At 43.5% G+C, this 16,408-nt stretch overlaps 1 protein-coding gene across 2 annotated transcripts in view; it reads left to right on the top strand.

The window, feature by feature from the left end:
- Nucleotides 1-1,292: 1,292 nt before the first annotated feature.
- Nucleotides 1,293-16,408, top strand: part of PIK3AP1 (phosphoinositide-3-kinase adaptor protein 1) — a 49,743-nt gene continuing 34,627 nt past the window's right edge. The window contains exons 1-2 of one of the 2 annotated variants that reach the window (XM_072994942.2): nt 1,293-2,491; nt 11,363-11,770. In XM_072994942.2, the coding sequence (XP_072851043.2) occupies nt 2,407-2,491; nt 11,363-11,770 (493 nt within the window). In that variant the 5' untranslated portion in view covers nt 1,293-2,406. Of the gene's footprint in view, nt 2,492-2,654; nt 3,035-11,362; nt 11,771-16,408 lie in introns of those variants that run through there. The other variant, XM_020791162.3, reaches the window with a different exon arrangement.

Here is a 16,408-nt window from a genome sequence, read left to right as displayed (position 1 = left end):
GCTTTGCTGCACTTGGCCTTTGCTATGTCCCCTCAGAGTTTCCCTAAACTCAGGACACGCTGGCCAAACCACCACAGCCTTTGCTTTGGGCCACTCCACACACACAAAATGGACTCCACAGAGCTTCCCTGTCTCAGTTTTCTCTCTGAAGTTTCAGCGCCCCTCTACTAGTCTTTGCTCCCCTTGAGCCAAAGCCCTAGAAGGTGACCCACGCTCTCCACTTCAGATGACCCTAACTGAAGACCCCTGCTCTGGGCACGTTTTTGCCAAGGCTTTACTGGACTACTCGCATCCCGCCACTGGACACCAATTTTATTTGTAACAGCCTCCTTATACCTCACAAAGGGGCTATTACGTCACACTCAATCACTCTTCTGCCACCAACCATTCCCTCAAATGAAGCTTCAGGCCAAAGTATGATTTAAAAATAAAACTAAGGTTTATTGTGTACAACAAAAGGAATGGTAAATCACTTGTATGTAAAGAATAAATCAATCACTATAATAATATAACAATCACACACACACTCTCACAGACTCTCATTATATAGCACAGATCTTATCTCACAGTATCTCCAAACCCTAACCGTCCCTAACTCTAAAGCCCTATCTGCCCCTCTCACACAATTCACTCCCCTTATATACAACAGCTCCACTCCTTAAGTCCCGCCCTCCGTCACGCCATTGGTAGATGACACACAGCTTCAGCAGTGACGGGCAGGTGATGTCATAGCTGTATGTAACAGTAGACATTCATGAAGAATGTGCTGGGGACCTGTTCATATTTCAGTCATGGCACAAAATGTACGAGGGGGGACTGTTGAGTGGGCCTTTTTCGTAGCCAGCTATAATGTTTACATAGATGAGGGACAAAGAAGAATTAAACATGCTAAATGTTGGCCATTTCAAGGAAACCAGGAATAATTCGGAGAACCTTCTTCACAACACTTTTATAGTCCAAACATTAATTTCCTGAAGTTAACAGCAGAGAAAAGAGCAGTAGAGAAAAAAAAGCAATTCCATTAACTTAAAGCAGGCATCCTCTGTGATGTGGTGCCATCCAAGCTAACTTGGTGAATGGTGTGAGACCTGAGGTGAGGCTATAGAAGCGCTCGCCGGAGTGTCATCCTCCTTTAAGAAAGAAAAGGAGACCCAAACAGAGGTCAGGCACCAGAGAGTAGACACCCGTGAATTGGAATGGGGTTTTGAGAGACTCTCGGTGGCCACTCAGACAGGACTAGAAAAGGTGGGAACAAGGGTGAAGGAGCAACCGTTTGTAGAGGCGGGACATGGGGATATAAAAGGGGAACGGGACACCATACCGGGTGGCTGGGAACTGATATGGGTCGAGGATCCCTGGGCAGGGAGGTGCAAGAAAGTGAGAATGCCTCAGGAGGAGGCTGATTATAGGAGAAGAAGGGGGTTGCCTCCCAAACTGTCTTATTGGGGGAAATCCGAAGCCAGAGAGTGATGGAGACGCTTAAGGGAGGAAAAGGAGGTGGTGGAAAGGGAAGAACGTGAAAGACGAGCATGGCGTCTGGAGGAGGCTCGCCGGAGGAGGTATTTACAGGACCTTGGGACCCCTATGCAGAGGGAACCGACCCCTTTGACCATGAGGGGGGAGATGAAGAGACACTACCCTTGATTGAGGTGGACATAGACAATAAAGACCAGAGTGAGACCAACCCTTTCACCAAAGGACCCTGGTATGATCCAAGTTATAACCCCTTCCTACAAGATTTATGGACACCCTCGTTTGACCCGTTGGCGACGAGAGAAAAGAACAAAGAAAAGTTTATCGTGGATACTTCTTTATTTGATGTTCCAATAAATCCCAGTTGTTTTTCAAAAAACGGAGCATCCTGTATTTGTGTCCAATCAGCCCGAAGTTACACTCGAACCTTCACAAATGGGTAGAAGAAATCATGGAACCTAAAGTCCAACACATTAGATGGCACAAGGTTATGACAGATTAGAAGAAATGTAAACGTGTAGGGGTGTAATTATAGTGACAAAGTCAAGTCCTTCTTACTCTAACTTGCATTCCTGTTCTCCTTAGGAATTCCCCTCTCCTAAATCTTAATTACTAACCACTCATCATATTAGCTGAGAAATGTAATCCTAGATCACAAAATTTTATTCAGGATAACATAAGCCTCCGATCCTATGCAAGCTCATCTGACTGGAATATTGTATTTGAGAATGGGAACAAATTCCACTGAATTCAGTGGGGCTTAAAAAATGTTACACAGGTCAGGATTACACTGCTAGTCCCACTGAACTCAATGAACCCTACTTGTGTAAGGAATAAGCTGTAAGGGACTAACCACCAGCCCAATTCGGATTTCAAATTTAGCTGATCATCCCGCCAACCTAAACTGAACTATTGTCCCGTGATGAGGAACAAATGACACTAAATGATGGGAAGGAAGCAAGGCAAGTAGCGTTGGCGATAGGGATCAGCGGAAGAAACAGATCTGCCTGTATGCCTGGTATGTGTTCATTGAGGAAGAACCTACAACTGCTTGAGGGGGCAATACTAAGGGAAAAGGCTGCTTCCTGCCTGATGACTTGTAAAAATCACCTGCACGGTGGCTTGGTCTGTACAAGAGCTTCTGGAGGGAAGCAGTGACCTGTCCGTCCGGACTCCAGCCATCCGGAGACTGGACGGATCGCTGGGCAGAGGGCTGGTTCCCCTCCCTTCCCCACCCCCGGCCCCGGTGGACTCCGGCGAAGCGCTTCACTTTTGCCTGTCGCAATTGTCGCGGTCAAGGCCACTTTTAGACGGGAGAGGGGAAAGTGGAGGAGCGCGGAAGGAAGTGATCGCCCGCCCTCCGCAAGCTTTCGTCGCCGCCGTCGAAACTGGGCAGCTGGGCTCCTGGGGGAGCGCTTCCGCCGGGCGGCCTGTCCCGCGGCGCCGAGGGGGCGAAGCGGGTCGTCTGCGGAGGAGGGCGGGCCCGCGCCGTCGGTTTCCCCTGCTGGCCGGCAGGCGGTCCAGCTCAGCGGCAGGGCGTCGGGCATGGCGGAGGCTCCAGGTAAGAGCCGAGAGGGGCGCTGGGGACCCTCCCCCCCGAGCTGGGGAGGCCCGCCGTGTGAAGAGGGGCTCAGGCTGCAGAAGTGCTCTTCCTCTTCCTTATTATTACTTCATTAATTAGTACTCAGCGTCTGTCTCCTAGGCTTCTTTTACCTCCCTAACATGGCTGTTTCATCACCCCTCTATCTCTCGTGCGAGGAGCAACTCTTGCGGGTTAATATGTGACCAGCGAAGGCTTCTGACCTGTATGCATATGTATCTGAGCTGGGAGTAAATCTCACTCAGTTTAATAGGGATGATTCCTGAGCAGGACACGACTAGGCTCGGACTGGAAGTGACCTCTGTAATGTTCCCTTAGGGAAGAAACGTGTTATCAGCTCCAGAAGTTCCGACGGACGCCCGGAAAAGCTTGGATGGGCTTCCAAATTTTCTTTTGCCCTGCCACCTGCCTAGTCAAAATGCCCCCCCGGACAGAAACTCCGGACTAAGTCTACAAGGGCATTTCCCCTCACTTCATAGTATCTTTCTGAGGGATCCGATTCCCTGGTTTATTTGCCCTCGTGGGACAACTGAACCCACCACCGGACGGGTAGCTATTTCACTCAGGTTTCAGATACAGTACTAGAGTGTGAAAGGCTACAGCCTTTTGTAACTCAAAAATCAATTAATCCACACAACTTCCATCTTGATACAGTGCACGGCTGTTCAAAAATAAATCCCATTGTATTCATTTGGAATCAGATCCTATCCAGTGTTCAGGATTTTAGTCTTGCATTCTGATGTGGTTCTTGTCTACCCAAAGGCAAGTTACTATGTTCTGTGTGGCTTTCTTTGCGTAGTCAGGTGTGCCTGTTGTCATTGGAACCAGCGGAGTCCGTGGTGCTTGCTTCCACACAGGACTGTAATTGTACAACTTTGATTCTAAGTATATTTATTCAGATGTCAATCGGAAGTTTACATCCCACGAATCTTAGTAGGGCTTAATCTGAATTGAATTGCAATTATGCAGCATGTTCTTGTACATATCTACTCAAAAGTTAGTCCAATTTAGTTTGGTTGGGCTTACTCATAGGTAAGGGTGTTTAGGATTAACCCCCCAGTTCTGGATTTTCTATATATCTTGTGTGGATTGCCATATATATGCAGTGTACTAAAGGTTAGGCAGCTGCATTTATTACATTGTAGTCCCAGTGAGGGTTCTGAATAATCTTTACAGCTCCAAATCAGCAGTTTGGCGCCCTTTCTTGTCTGGGTGTACAGATTGGGTGAAACCCACTGTTAGAAATGTTTGTAGGAAGCAATTAAGCTCAGCAGCATTTGCCAGAGCCCTCTGATTGCATCACTTGCAGTGCTTTCGTGCTGACTGTAACCTCTTTGGAAATTCACTAGATATGTTTGTAGCTCTTCCTGCTGTACCCAGATGTAAGCAGAGCGGTATTTTGTGTGACAGGAGTGGTATCACATATTAACACAACAAAAAATTCAGCCATACCCTGTGCAGGTTTAGCTGCTACTAAAATCACCATGATCAAATGAAACTAATCTGCTAAGGATTGCAGTCTAACAAGAAAGCACAATTGGGTTTCTCTTCCCTTTTTATGTGTGTGCTTCTGAGACGGGTAATGTGTAAAAGGGAACTCATGCACATCTCTTATGGGAAACCACATGAATTGTCCTCACGTGAGCAGAACACTCACATTACCCACATCTGCAAAGAGATGAACTGCAACACAGATGAATGCATTTTTTCATAATGCATTACTTGCAGATCTTGGCATTCAGTGCATCAGATGTATTATGGCAGCTCATGTTTACAGTGTAAAGTAACACAGCACTTGACCAAACTCTGGGAGGCAGTGGAAGACAGGAGGGCCTGGCTTGCTCTTGTCCATGGGGTCACAAAGAGTCAGACATGACTTAATGACTAAACAACAACACAGCACTAAAACATGACTGTACTCCAACAGGTTGAGTGTGAGCTACCTCAGATCCTTCTGTTCATTACATAAATGTAGCTTCTATTGATATTTGCCTCTATTTACTTTTTTTACCCAGTTTGCCAAGCAAAATTATCTTAATTATTGTAAATATAAAGTCTTCCCAGTTGCTCTTTTTTCCCGCCAGTAAAGGACCTGTGCACTTTCCTGGGATGGCAATATTTCTGAGTTCACAGATGGATTTATATTTTGAGAACTGGAGGATTAAACATCTCTATGTTTCATCTGCTAGTTCTGGTATTCCTGTAGGCTAATATTAAAACCCTCAAATAACATCTGCACACCTTTCTCTGTTTCATCTCAGAGGGGCATCATGCAAACAACATGGCTTCACATCAAGGCAGATATTTTTCCTCCCTCCACTCTTGCACTTTGTTGCTTATTCTCAAATTCAAAAATGTAGAGATCTAAAGAGTTTGCTAGCATTTCCCCCCTCCCTCGTTAACCTAATAAAAATTGCCTATGAACTCTCGAGATCTCTACATCTCTTTCTCTTAACTGAGAACAAAGGTAGAGGGCTAAATTAATGAGGGTGTTTTAGCCCTTTATCAATACTCCTGCTTATAGAACTGCTTGTACATCAAGTCGGCAGACCATACAATTGTTCTGAAATAAGTAAAAGGTCTCAGGAGATCTAATTATAGATCTCTGCTATCAGATGTAGATTGGCTTTTGTTCACCTAACACTTTCTGTACTTTTTGGAGTACTGACTGGACTAAGGATAGGAATTTCCCTCAGAATAACTTTATTGGGAGTATATCTCACTGAGTTGGATTAGCCATAGTTGGGAATCCAGTATCCCACTGTGTCTCCCAGAAGGAGAACTAGCCTGAATAACCCTAGGAAAGCTGATCCCAGAGGACCGCCGAGAAGAATGGAATGGTAAATTGCTTCTGAATACTATATACATAGGGGGAAAAAGTTGCCATAAGCCAGATCCAGCAATTGTTATAACACAATGTTTGGAATGGGACTAGAGACCATTGTGTACCACTGCCAGCAGCATTGCAACAGTGTCTAACTTGAAGCCTTTTGTTCTTGCTCTAATGGGTACTAGCAGCTTGCCAACAAAATGTGGCAGGGTGACTTGCCACATTTCAGTGACAAGAGTTGAGGGAGCCTTTGGGGCATAAAAATGACCCACACATGGTTTGTGTGTGACCCATGTGTTGCATGATCTAGTCCAAAGCCCAAATATGTGCATAGGACTTTAGCTGGTGACAACATGACAGCTGCAAATGGGCTTGCAACTGCACAAGCAACTCTGTAGTTTTCTGGGCTAAGTTGAGCTGAACTGGTGTGATGGTCTGGAACATTTGTACAATAAACAATTCCAGCTGTATGGGGAACAAAAGTGTCACCATTTGCTGAACATCTTTTAAGCCAAACACGGTGCAACATAATCAAACTAGGATCCTGCTGCGTGAAGGGGATGAGTGACAGGAGACTGAAAGTACCACAAGGACAGGTGTGCGGGAGGAACTGTTGCTTCCTCATGTGTGATTTTCTTCCTGAAACCTTTTTCTTTAAAGCCATTTTTCTTTCACTGGGAGTTACTTTTGCTTGCGGAGACCTACTCAACAAGGAACAGCTTTCAAAGAGTCATTTCAAAAAAGGAGGGAAGGCACGCTCCCCACTTCTGGCTGTCCAACTTGCACTTCACGCATCCCCCATCAGCTGATATGGAGGGGTTCTTCACTGAATTCGGGTGGGCAGGAACAGCCTGAGACATTTTGCTGCCTATGGCAAAGGCAGGCTGATGTTCCTGTGTACAGAAACGCATTGTGGCTACCTGGCATTGAGCAGTAAGAGATACGCAAATAGAACAATGGCAGAATTGCACAGAGAGGGCCAGGCTGGGCACAGCATTGCTGGCAGGAAAGGAGTAGGCAAGCGAGGCAGCTTATGAGAGTTAGGGGTCCTGAAAAGCCACAGGGGACACATAATAGGATTGCTGGCTCATTGTAAGAGAACTATGTTATCTGTAGTTTATTCTGGTCTTGTGGTAACTATAAGGGACATTTGAGAGCCAATCCAAAGAGCACGTGGGAGGTTAATTCGATGTGGTGAACATTACAATCTGATATGACTTTGGCTGCAAGGTATAAGCAGCACTTTGGCTGCAGGTACATACATACAATAACCATCTTGTGCTGACAGCCCCTGCTATGCTAGCTAGTGAGACACTGCCATGCAATCTCTTTCGTATATCCTTCCTGAAACAATTACCTATCACAACCTCTAGTGATTTCTGTGGTCCAGCACACTAAGGGAGATAAGTGGGGAGAGGGGGCTGCATTTTTGCATTGTCTTTGCATTGGTTGTGCGGTTTCCATAATTTATTACTAAGTCTGTCTGCTGTCATTTCCTTCCCAGTTGCATGTATCATTATAGCATCTTCTTCTGTAGAAATAAATGGAGTAGTTGTTCACAGTCCAAGCTATTTTTACTTTATCACTGGGCCCTGCAAATGGTTCTTCTGTTTCTTAATGATATTGGACTATCAAACTGTTACTGAAGAAGACTGACTTCCAAATCCATGCTGCCATTTCTATCTGCAAAAGGCTAATGCAAGCCTGCTGTTAAGTCTCCTTCCACGAGGGATATAAGTTTTGTGGCAAAGATTCTAATCTTCAGAAACATCTGTGTTGACTGACTGTGATTACAGGGTGTGAGCTTTTGTAAATTGATGGGAGATACAGTGTAATCCCTTAGTGTCTTGTAGATGGAGTGGAGTGGCTATCTGTGGTCTAATGCTAGGCAGACCTAGGCATGCCCTGCTATCTGAAGCCTGAAGAGCTTTCAAACCCCATTCTTCAGTTCAGTGAGCTGTTTTCTCCTAGCGCCCATGAAGGTCTTTTAGGAAGTGTGGTTTCCTGTAGAAGAGAAAGCTGAGAGGTCTTGATAAAATGTTTATTAGTAGCTGTAGTTCCCTGCTCCATCTCATCTGTAATAAGTAGAGCTTAGGAAAGTTCCCTTTTTAGACCGCAATTTAGATGCCCCAATCCAATATGTAGTCTCAAGTAGAGTTGTTGTTGTTTAGTCGTTTAGTCGTGCCTGACTCTTCGTGACCCCATGGACCAGAGCACGCCAGGCCCTCCTGTCTTCCACTGCCTCCTGGACTTGGGTCAAATCCACGTTGCTAGCTTTGATGACACTGTCCAATCATCTCATCCTCTGTCGTCCCCTTTCTCCTCTTGCCCTCACGATTTCCCAACATCAGGGTCTTTTCCAGGGAGTCTTCTCTTCTCATGAGATGGCCAAAGTAGAGTAGACCCACTGAATAAATTGGAGTTTCATACATATTGACTAAGTCAGTCAGTGGGGCTCCTCTAGTGGCATGCTTCCATAAATTTTACATCCTAGAGTTCCCACCGCAGACAGCATCTACATTTCCAGACCTTGCTTTTAGAGTTCATCTTCTTGTGTTCCTAGAGTTCAGTTTCAAGGATGGAGCTGAAGTTGTACTCCAAGAGCACAAACTTTCCAAATCCCAATAAGGTGGAAACAAATGAATGTTTGTGAAGTCTTAGGTGTGTTCAACATATCTTGAATGCCAGGTCTCAGTAGACTATAGCAGATTCAGCAGGAAGACGTCAGCTGCTGGGCTGAAAGTATGATTCATGCTGTACCTTCTTGTCCAGCTTCCCAGAAATCTCAAAGCATGTGAGAGAGTTAATCTGTGAACTGTCAGTATTTTATGCCAAGATTGCTTTTGAGCATAAAGGGGATCAAAGAACAGCTCAACAAAAAAAAAATGAGGAAATGAAAGAACTTCCTGGTTTTGCAAGGCTGATCTCATAATGGTTGATAAAAAAAATGCTAATTGCCTGGTATATTATTAGTAGTTGTTTGCTGTCAAGAAGAATGGAATGGTAAACTACTTCTGATTAATGTCTACCTTGAAAACCCTGAAAATGGTCTCCATAAGTCACAATTGACTTGAGGGCACCTGATTACTATTATTATATTACTAGCAAAAGGCAGAGTTCAAATATTTTACTATCAGAAATTGAGGGAGGCTTCTGTGTCGAGTTTCTTTGGTGTTTCACATACTCTGAAGAAATGTACATTGGAACAATTTGAGCAAAACGATAGGACCTTAATAGATCTTGTTGCATCCCATTCATTCTAGTACTGAGAGAATTGTTGTATTTACTTCTACTTAGAAAAAAAAACCTTGCTGCTAGGATGGAGACAACTTAGAGCAACCTGCCCTTCTTTCAGCACCACAAAAGATAACAGCTGTGGAATAAAATACACTGAATGCAAAAAAAAAAAAAAAAAAATACAGTGAGTAGAAAAAACCCTGCTGGACTGGAAGGGAGGGATGTTTTCCCATTAATGGCTACATTCCTTCAGGGGCAGTATGTGTATTGGGGGACACATAACAACCAGGGGATGGAGCCAGAGCGGGCAAGAACCAGAGGCTGAGGCATACCTTTCTTTCTCTGTCCTTCTGTTAAGATTATGGTCCTATATTCTTCTCTCTTTCTCCTAAAAGACCTGCTGTGTTGAGGATGACCTTAAGATGACTGCCCCATACCCCTTCTCGTACATAAACACTCCATCCATCTTCACACTCTGCTCCTTCCCTATTCTGAAACCTTCAGGTTTGTGCGTCAGTTTTTAGTTTCCAGTTTTGTGCCATGCGCAGAAGAGATATCATTAATTTGAAAAATTAACAGTAGCAAATAGTACACAGGACCATTTGACTTCTTCTCCATCCTCTTCCTGCTACCTTCACTCTCTTCTCCCTTTCCTCCTTGTTTTTACTGCCCTCCGCCCCCCTGCCCCCCATTTTCAAGCCTTCATGTTTTCATGTATTTTTCTTATTTTGGGGCTTGGCTTTTTCACTGTGGTGCAAACATGGTAACATTAAGAAATACACCTACAACTCAAGAAAAAAAACTAACTTCCCAGGAAAAGTAAACAGAAGTAGTGTTAAGGCATGGAGGAATGGAGATTATCCAGCAGAAAAACATCTGTAAGAAAACATAATCAAATCACGCAACCCCACAAAGTGAATGATCATCACTTATCACTGTAATATTAGGGTTCACATGAGCAGATCCTACACAAGAGCAAATTAGAACAAAGTGCAACAAAAATACACCACTGTTGAGGGTGGCACTTAAAAGACACTGAAAAGCAACAGGTTCCACATTGACTGTGTTAACACTAGCTACAGCCTTGCATCATGTGGACACAAGGATGCAGCACCAGGACCATGGGTACAAGGAAAGTTGAAGAAATGCTGATTGTGGCTGGACTCTCTCAATGTTATCCTATTCTTTCCATGTTTCCTTCACTCTTCTGTCAGGCAGAGCATCAAGAGTGGGAGTCCTTGTGTCAAGGAGCACAAGATGCAATAAAGCACAGACCCATCTACTTTTCCCACAAAAGGGGATAGCAGTGTGCTTCATTGGGAGCCACTGCTTCAAGATGCTGTGTAGGTCTTAAATTGGCATTTCTGAACAGAGATCTCACAAGTCACTGGATGGGTGGGTGGGATAGCAGGTCAAGGTGCAGCAGGGTCAAGGAGAGACCATTGCTATGTGCGGCACACAAGCTAGGGGTGGTGTCTGCGTTGGCAGTTCTCTTTTCCCATTTGATGACTAATGTTGAACTCGAGGAGAAGGAAAACTCCAATTTCAAACCTCCACTGTCTTGTGGCTATATCCACTCATGGAAAAGGCTTCAGGAGTTAACCTAGAGGCAAAATCCGGAGCTGGAGTCCTGAAGGCAGCTCGTGTCATTCTGCCAACTCCTGCGATGTTGCTGGAACCAGTTTTATTGGCTCTTGCCTTTCCATTGGACCATTTCAGCAACGTGGAGAGGGGGGATTTGCTGCTTGGGTAACAGCCTATCCTCCATATTACTTTACCCAGGCTTCATGCTCTGGAGAGGACACTTCTCGATACAGAGCATGTTACCATGGTCTCTCGAGACTGAAGGATGCCTATGTGTGTGTTGACCTCAGTAGCATTTCTGCAGCATAGGTATGCCATATTGCACCCTGTTTGCACTGCTGATGAGGAAGCTGATAAATATTTGAAGTGCAGGTGTTGATTAACCCTAGGAAAGCTGATCCTAGGATTAATCAATGCATTGATTAACATTATGCATTAAATAGTGAAATACTGTAGTACTAACAATGATACATACTTTAATAAAAGTTTGATTTGACAAGATTTGAAATTATTTTCACCTGGTCAGGATGTTATCCTTATTCTGTTGATTCTGTTCTGTTGCCAAGCCTGACAACTCAGATGCTGCATCATAATATTCAATTTATGAAACATCTCTGTCTTATTCTATTCCTCTGCAGAAGAACACTCCAGTGCTTGTGATGTGCTGATTGTGCATGGGAAAGACACTGGTGAATGGTGCCATTATCTGCAGAGCCTCTTCCACCCATGCCAAGAAGTCCAGAGCTATCTAGTGGAGAATGGAACTGCCGTTTCCACTGGGGACTTGGACCTCTTTAAGAGCAGCAAGTGTATCATTGTTTTACTGTCACCTGAACTAGTGGAGAACTTCTATATCCCAGCTGTCCTTCAGAGTCTGCAGGATGTTCTTCAGCCACCACACAAAGTGGTGAAGTTTTTCTGTGGTGTCTCAGAAACGGAGACTTATGAAAAGTTCTTCAAAGACTGGCCTCAGTGGGAACAGCTCACTTATGACGATGATTCAGATGCATATGTCACAGCTGTCATGAAGGCTATTTCGGAAAGAGGTGAGCCACCTGGGTAACGTATTTGTTAAAACTTTCTTTTGGTTGTGGGTGTGCCTTTTCTTCATTCATTTATCTCCAATGAGGTGAAAAATGCAAAAACTGTTCTTCTCCTAAATTTTCAATCAGAAGTTCCTCATAATTAAACATTTCCCCTCCTGCAACAGAGGATGTGGCAAATATTGTGTTCAGCCTGCATAATGGGAAATTCTGAGTTTACACTCTGACAACATGTCATATGTTGATACTGCTTCCTGCTTTTCCATATGTGACAAACTTAATTTAGATTTGGATTTGCTAATGAGTTGGTCCTAATGAAGAAAAACTATGAGTGAGGAGGTGGTGCCTGTCTTAATGGACCAGCACTGATAGATAACAAATGCAGTCAATCAACTGATGCTTCATTAGGACTAATTTGCATGTTATTAAATAGGATCATCAAGGCTGCCCAAGGTGCTTTTCTGCTTCAGGTGAACGATAAAATACCATATTATTTTTCACATATAGTAAGAATTGAATCTTAACTACAGCATTAATCATGTGACCATATCCTCCACATATACCTGAGGACAATGAAGTCACCCAGGATATGTGGAGCAGGATGTATAACATCTGTAGCAGTCTCTTCCGGTACCTCACTGCCACTCGCTCAGCATCTGTTACTTGAAGACGCCACTTAACTTTGTATAAAGAGCAAAGCTGGCCCCAAGGAATTTAGTTTCTAGGGTTTATTTGCATGTTTGCTTCTTTGGCACCATTGCGGTCTAGGAATCTTTGGCCTGGATCCAGCTGTGTTGATCACTGATGGAAGCAGTTCTTTTAGTGGAACCAGATGCAGGCAGTTACCTTCCCCAGCAAACCCTCTGTGCACCTTCAAAATCTGCTCTGGAGAACTGAAAAACCATCCAGAGGAGATTTTCAGGTAGCTTGGAAGTGCTGTGGGGAAAACTATTCCTTCTGGTCCCATCTCTTCAGTGGACTGGTATCTGTTTTCTTTTTTCTTTTCTTGGCCTCATGCAGGTCATCTTGTCTAGTTTGTGTATAATCTGATGAACCCTTTTAGAACCTACAAAAAAACAAGCTTTTCCCCTCAGAAAAAATGGGAGGGGTGGGTAGGTTCTGAGTTTTGAATCAAGCTCAAGTCATTAGAACTCACCCCCCTTCCAAAGTCAAGTCCAAGTTGAGTCGCTGGTGTGACTTAAGTCCAACTTGACAGCGAGTATCGCAACTCGAGTCCCCATTCCAGAAAAATGGTGCTGGACATGGGGGTAGGGTGGGGAACGGGAAGGGATTTATTTTTTTAAAATAGTTTCAAAAGTATTGCTCACGTGTATTCAGTTGTTGCAATCGTGCGACCATTGTTTATGCAGGAGATAACCAGATCGACTTATTATGTAAACAGTTTCTGCTTTAAACCAGAAATGTACAATCTGGTCCTACAGCCTACATGAAGTTTTCTTTCCCCGGTGTGGTGATCCACCACCATTGCATTCATATTGTTATTTTTATCCACTTCTGCATCTGGACCAGTAGGGGAGAGGTGGAGAGTACTCATTCTGTGCCCTCCCAGCAAGACGTGTGCTTGTGTGCACAGGTACGCTTGCTCATACTATCCCTTGATTGGAAAAGGCCATGAATCCTGAGAGAAGGAAGATATGTAGATAAAGTTTAAACACTAAGTGGCTTTGGATGAAGTATTTGAGTTGAATATTAATATTCGTCATCACTTCCCTCATCTAAAGAAATACCTTAGGTTACTCATGCAAATGGTATGTGGAATCCTGTTACTATTCTCCTGACACAGCTGCACAGTTCTGCCCATGTCTACCTTGGGGTGTTCCTTGTGAGGTATTTATTTTTCCTCCTTCCTTTTTTTGCCCCCTTGGCTCATAGTAGAAATCTGTAAGTACTGTCGGCTGTATTTGCAAAAGACTTTCAGCTCAGTCATGGTTAATTATTTTTGTGAGAGTTAGTAATTATGGATACATAAGACTTCTGGAGACATTTACGCCTCTTCCCACTCCTCTGATGTTTGTGGAAATTAGATTTGGAACCTTTTATAAAGGCATTCTGAGGCGGTTTATGACAAAAATGAAAACAAAAAAGTTTATGCTACCTTGAAAACAAGGAGATTTATGTCAGGCTCCAACTAGAGAGCAAGAAAAATTAGAATTGATCTGCTGTGAAGTGGCACCTGGGAAGTTAGGTTTCCCTTGGTAAGTTCACTTTAACTGGCCACATAGAAGAGAGAGAGATAAGAAGAAGAAGAAAATGCCAAACAGCCTTGTTTGGAGCTTGTTAATAGAGCTCTCCTCTAGCTATCCAGGAGATTTGCAGAGGACATGGCTACAGGATAACTACCTTAACAAGCTGTAAACAAGGGCCACATAGCAATTTCCTCCTTTCCCCCCCCTCAATGTTTTAACATTGTTCCCTCCCCCCAGATGCAGCACAATTGTCTTCCTCCTGCCATGCAAGCAACATCACTCTGCCATAGCCAGAGCCTTTGCTTGAAAAATAGACAAAAGGGTGGGTATTACATCCCAGTTGAGTGACCCAGGTCTCTGGCTGCAGTGAAGAATGAGTAAATAGGGTGAAGCTGGCTCTGGCTCTCCCTCCTCGTGAGGCAAAAGGCAAGGGGAAAGGTGCTTGAAGGCGATCCCCTTCCAACCAACCACCAGCACCCCTGCACACACTTTTCTGTATCAGTTCAAACAATCAGAGTGCCTGAGCTACTGTGAATGGATTTGCTTTCCAAAAATAAATAAATAAATAAATAAAAAATAAAAGCAGAAGCCCCAGTAGTGGTGGACAAAACTACTGGTATGGGGGGAGAGTCCAAACTCATTTGCATTCACTTTTCTGTTGTGTGGTCCATGGAAAATAATGAGGAGCAGTCCATCCCAATTCCAGAGTGTTTTCTGCATTATATATCAACGTAATTGCACCATCAGTGTGATTAAAATCTACTTCCTCAAACATATCTTGAGAAATATACTAGTATACAACTCACATTAAAATATAGCAGTTAGTCTTTAAGGTGTCACAATGTTTTTGTCTTCTTTATTTTTTTATTTTGCCTGATAGGACAGGCTAACATGGCTACCTCTTCTAAAACTACTAGTAAAATTAATGTTCCTTTGAAAATGTTGTTATACAATACTGCATAGTATCTTAATATTTCGCAAACATTTGTAGGAGTCCGGTTAGCAGTGATGGATGCTTGAGAAATGATCCACCCCATGTGAATCATGGGTACATATAATAGACACTAGACATCTAATCATGTTTGGTAGGAGGTGAAATTGATGAGACAGTTCCAGGCAAACATGTGTAGTATTGGTTTATAAATGTGAATATGAATATCATGGAGTGGCAGAAAGATCAAATGAAGCCTGAATGTCCACCAGAGGCTAGAAAGATTGAACTGAGACTATCATACTTGAGAATATACTGTAATGAGAAGACAAAAATGCTACGAAAAGCGGAAGGCAGTAGGAAAAGAAGATGAACGCACATGAGATTAATTGATTCAATCAAAGAAGCCAGGGCCTTTGCTTTGGAAGAATTCAGCAGAGCTGTTCATGGTAGGACCTTTGGAGGTAATTAATTCCTAGGTTTAACATAAATCACAGGAGACTTGACAATATAGAACAACCTAAGCATGAATGCTCTAAAGGTAAGAGTAGATTAAAGGTACAGATGTAAAGATAGATGTCGGACAAGCTTCCCTCATGGCAAACACTGAGGAATATCCAACTATGGATTTCCATTCCTGAAGGAGTAAATTCCAGAGAAACTGGGAACAGCTTGTTTCACATCTCCACTGAAGCCTTCATGTCCCCCCAAAAACAGATATAGAAGGCTGCAAAACCCTCTAAAGCTGATGATTATGTGACACAGAGAGGAGCAGTGAGGAAGGCAGGTGGGGGGGGCGCGGAGAAATTCCAAACATTTAGAGAACATTTGTTTTTTTGCCTCTAAATCTTAACCGCAGAAGAACAAGGCAAGTGGTAGTGTAAGAATGTGTGGCTTTTGTGGATGGTATATTAAACAGCAATACGTTAACAAAAATTATGGCTCAGGATAACATCTTGTTTTCTGAAACCACAGAAGCCATCAAAGGAACTCCAACTTGTAACTTTCAGATGTCATGATCCTTATCACCAAGTTATTGTTTTTTGCACGTCTATCATCCCCTCCACTGTTAGAGAGTTATGTGTGTTAGAAACAGAACTGTAACTAGAGTGAAGCAACCAAAATCTATACATTAATATAATGGTAGACTGACCGGATGGTTCAGTGAGTTTGATATCTTGCTGCAGAGTCAGAGGTTGGGAATTTGATTCCTCCCTCCCAGAAAAGAACCAGGCTGTGTGGTCTTAGGCAAGGCACACACACACACCAAGTTGTGAATGGTAAACCATTTCTGAGTACTCTTCACCAAGAAAACCCTGGAAAGAGTTGCTGAAAGTTGGAATTGACTTGATGGGGCATAATTGTTATAATGGTGATTGTTAGGAAAATAAGGAAAAACACCTCCTGGCCCTATTAAGCTTTATTTTATCGAAAGCACATAATTCCTCTTTCTTTGGCAAAATCCAAAGAAACAAAACAGAACAATAAAGACAACAGCAGGTG

The sequence above is a fragment of the Pogona vitticeps genome, chromosome 3, assembly GCF_051106095.1.
Source record: "Pogona vitticeps strain Pit_001003342236 chromosome 3, PviZW2.1, whole genome shotgun sequence".
NCBI classification, from domain to species: Eukaryota; Metazoa; Chordata; class Lepidosauria; order Squamata; family Agamidae; genus Pogona; species Pogona vitticeps.
Note: the sequence above shows the minus strand (reverse complement) of the source record. Positions and strands in the feature narration are given on the sequence as shown.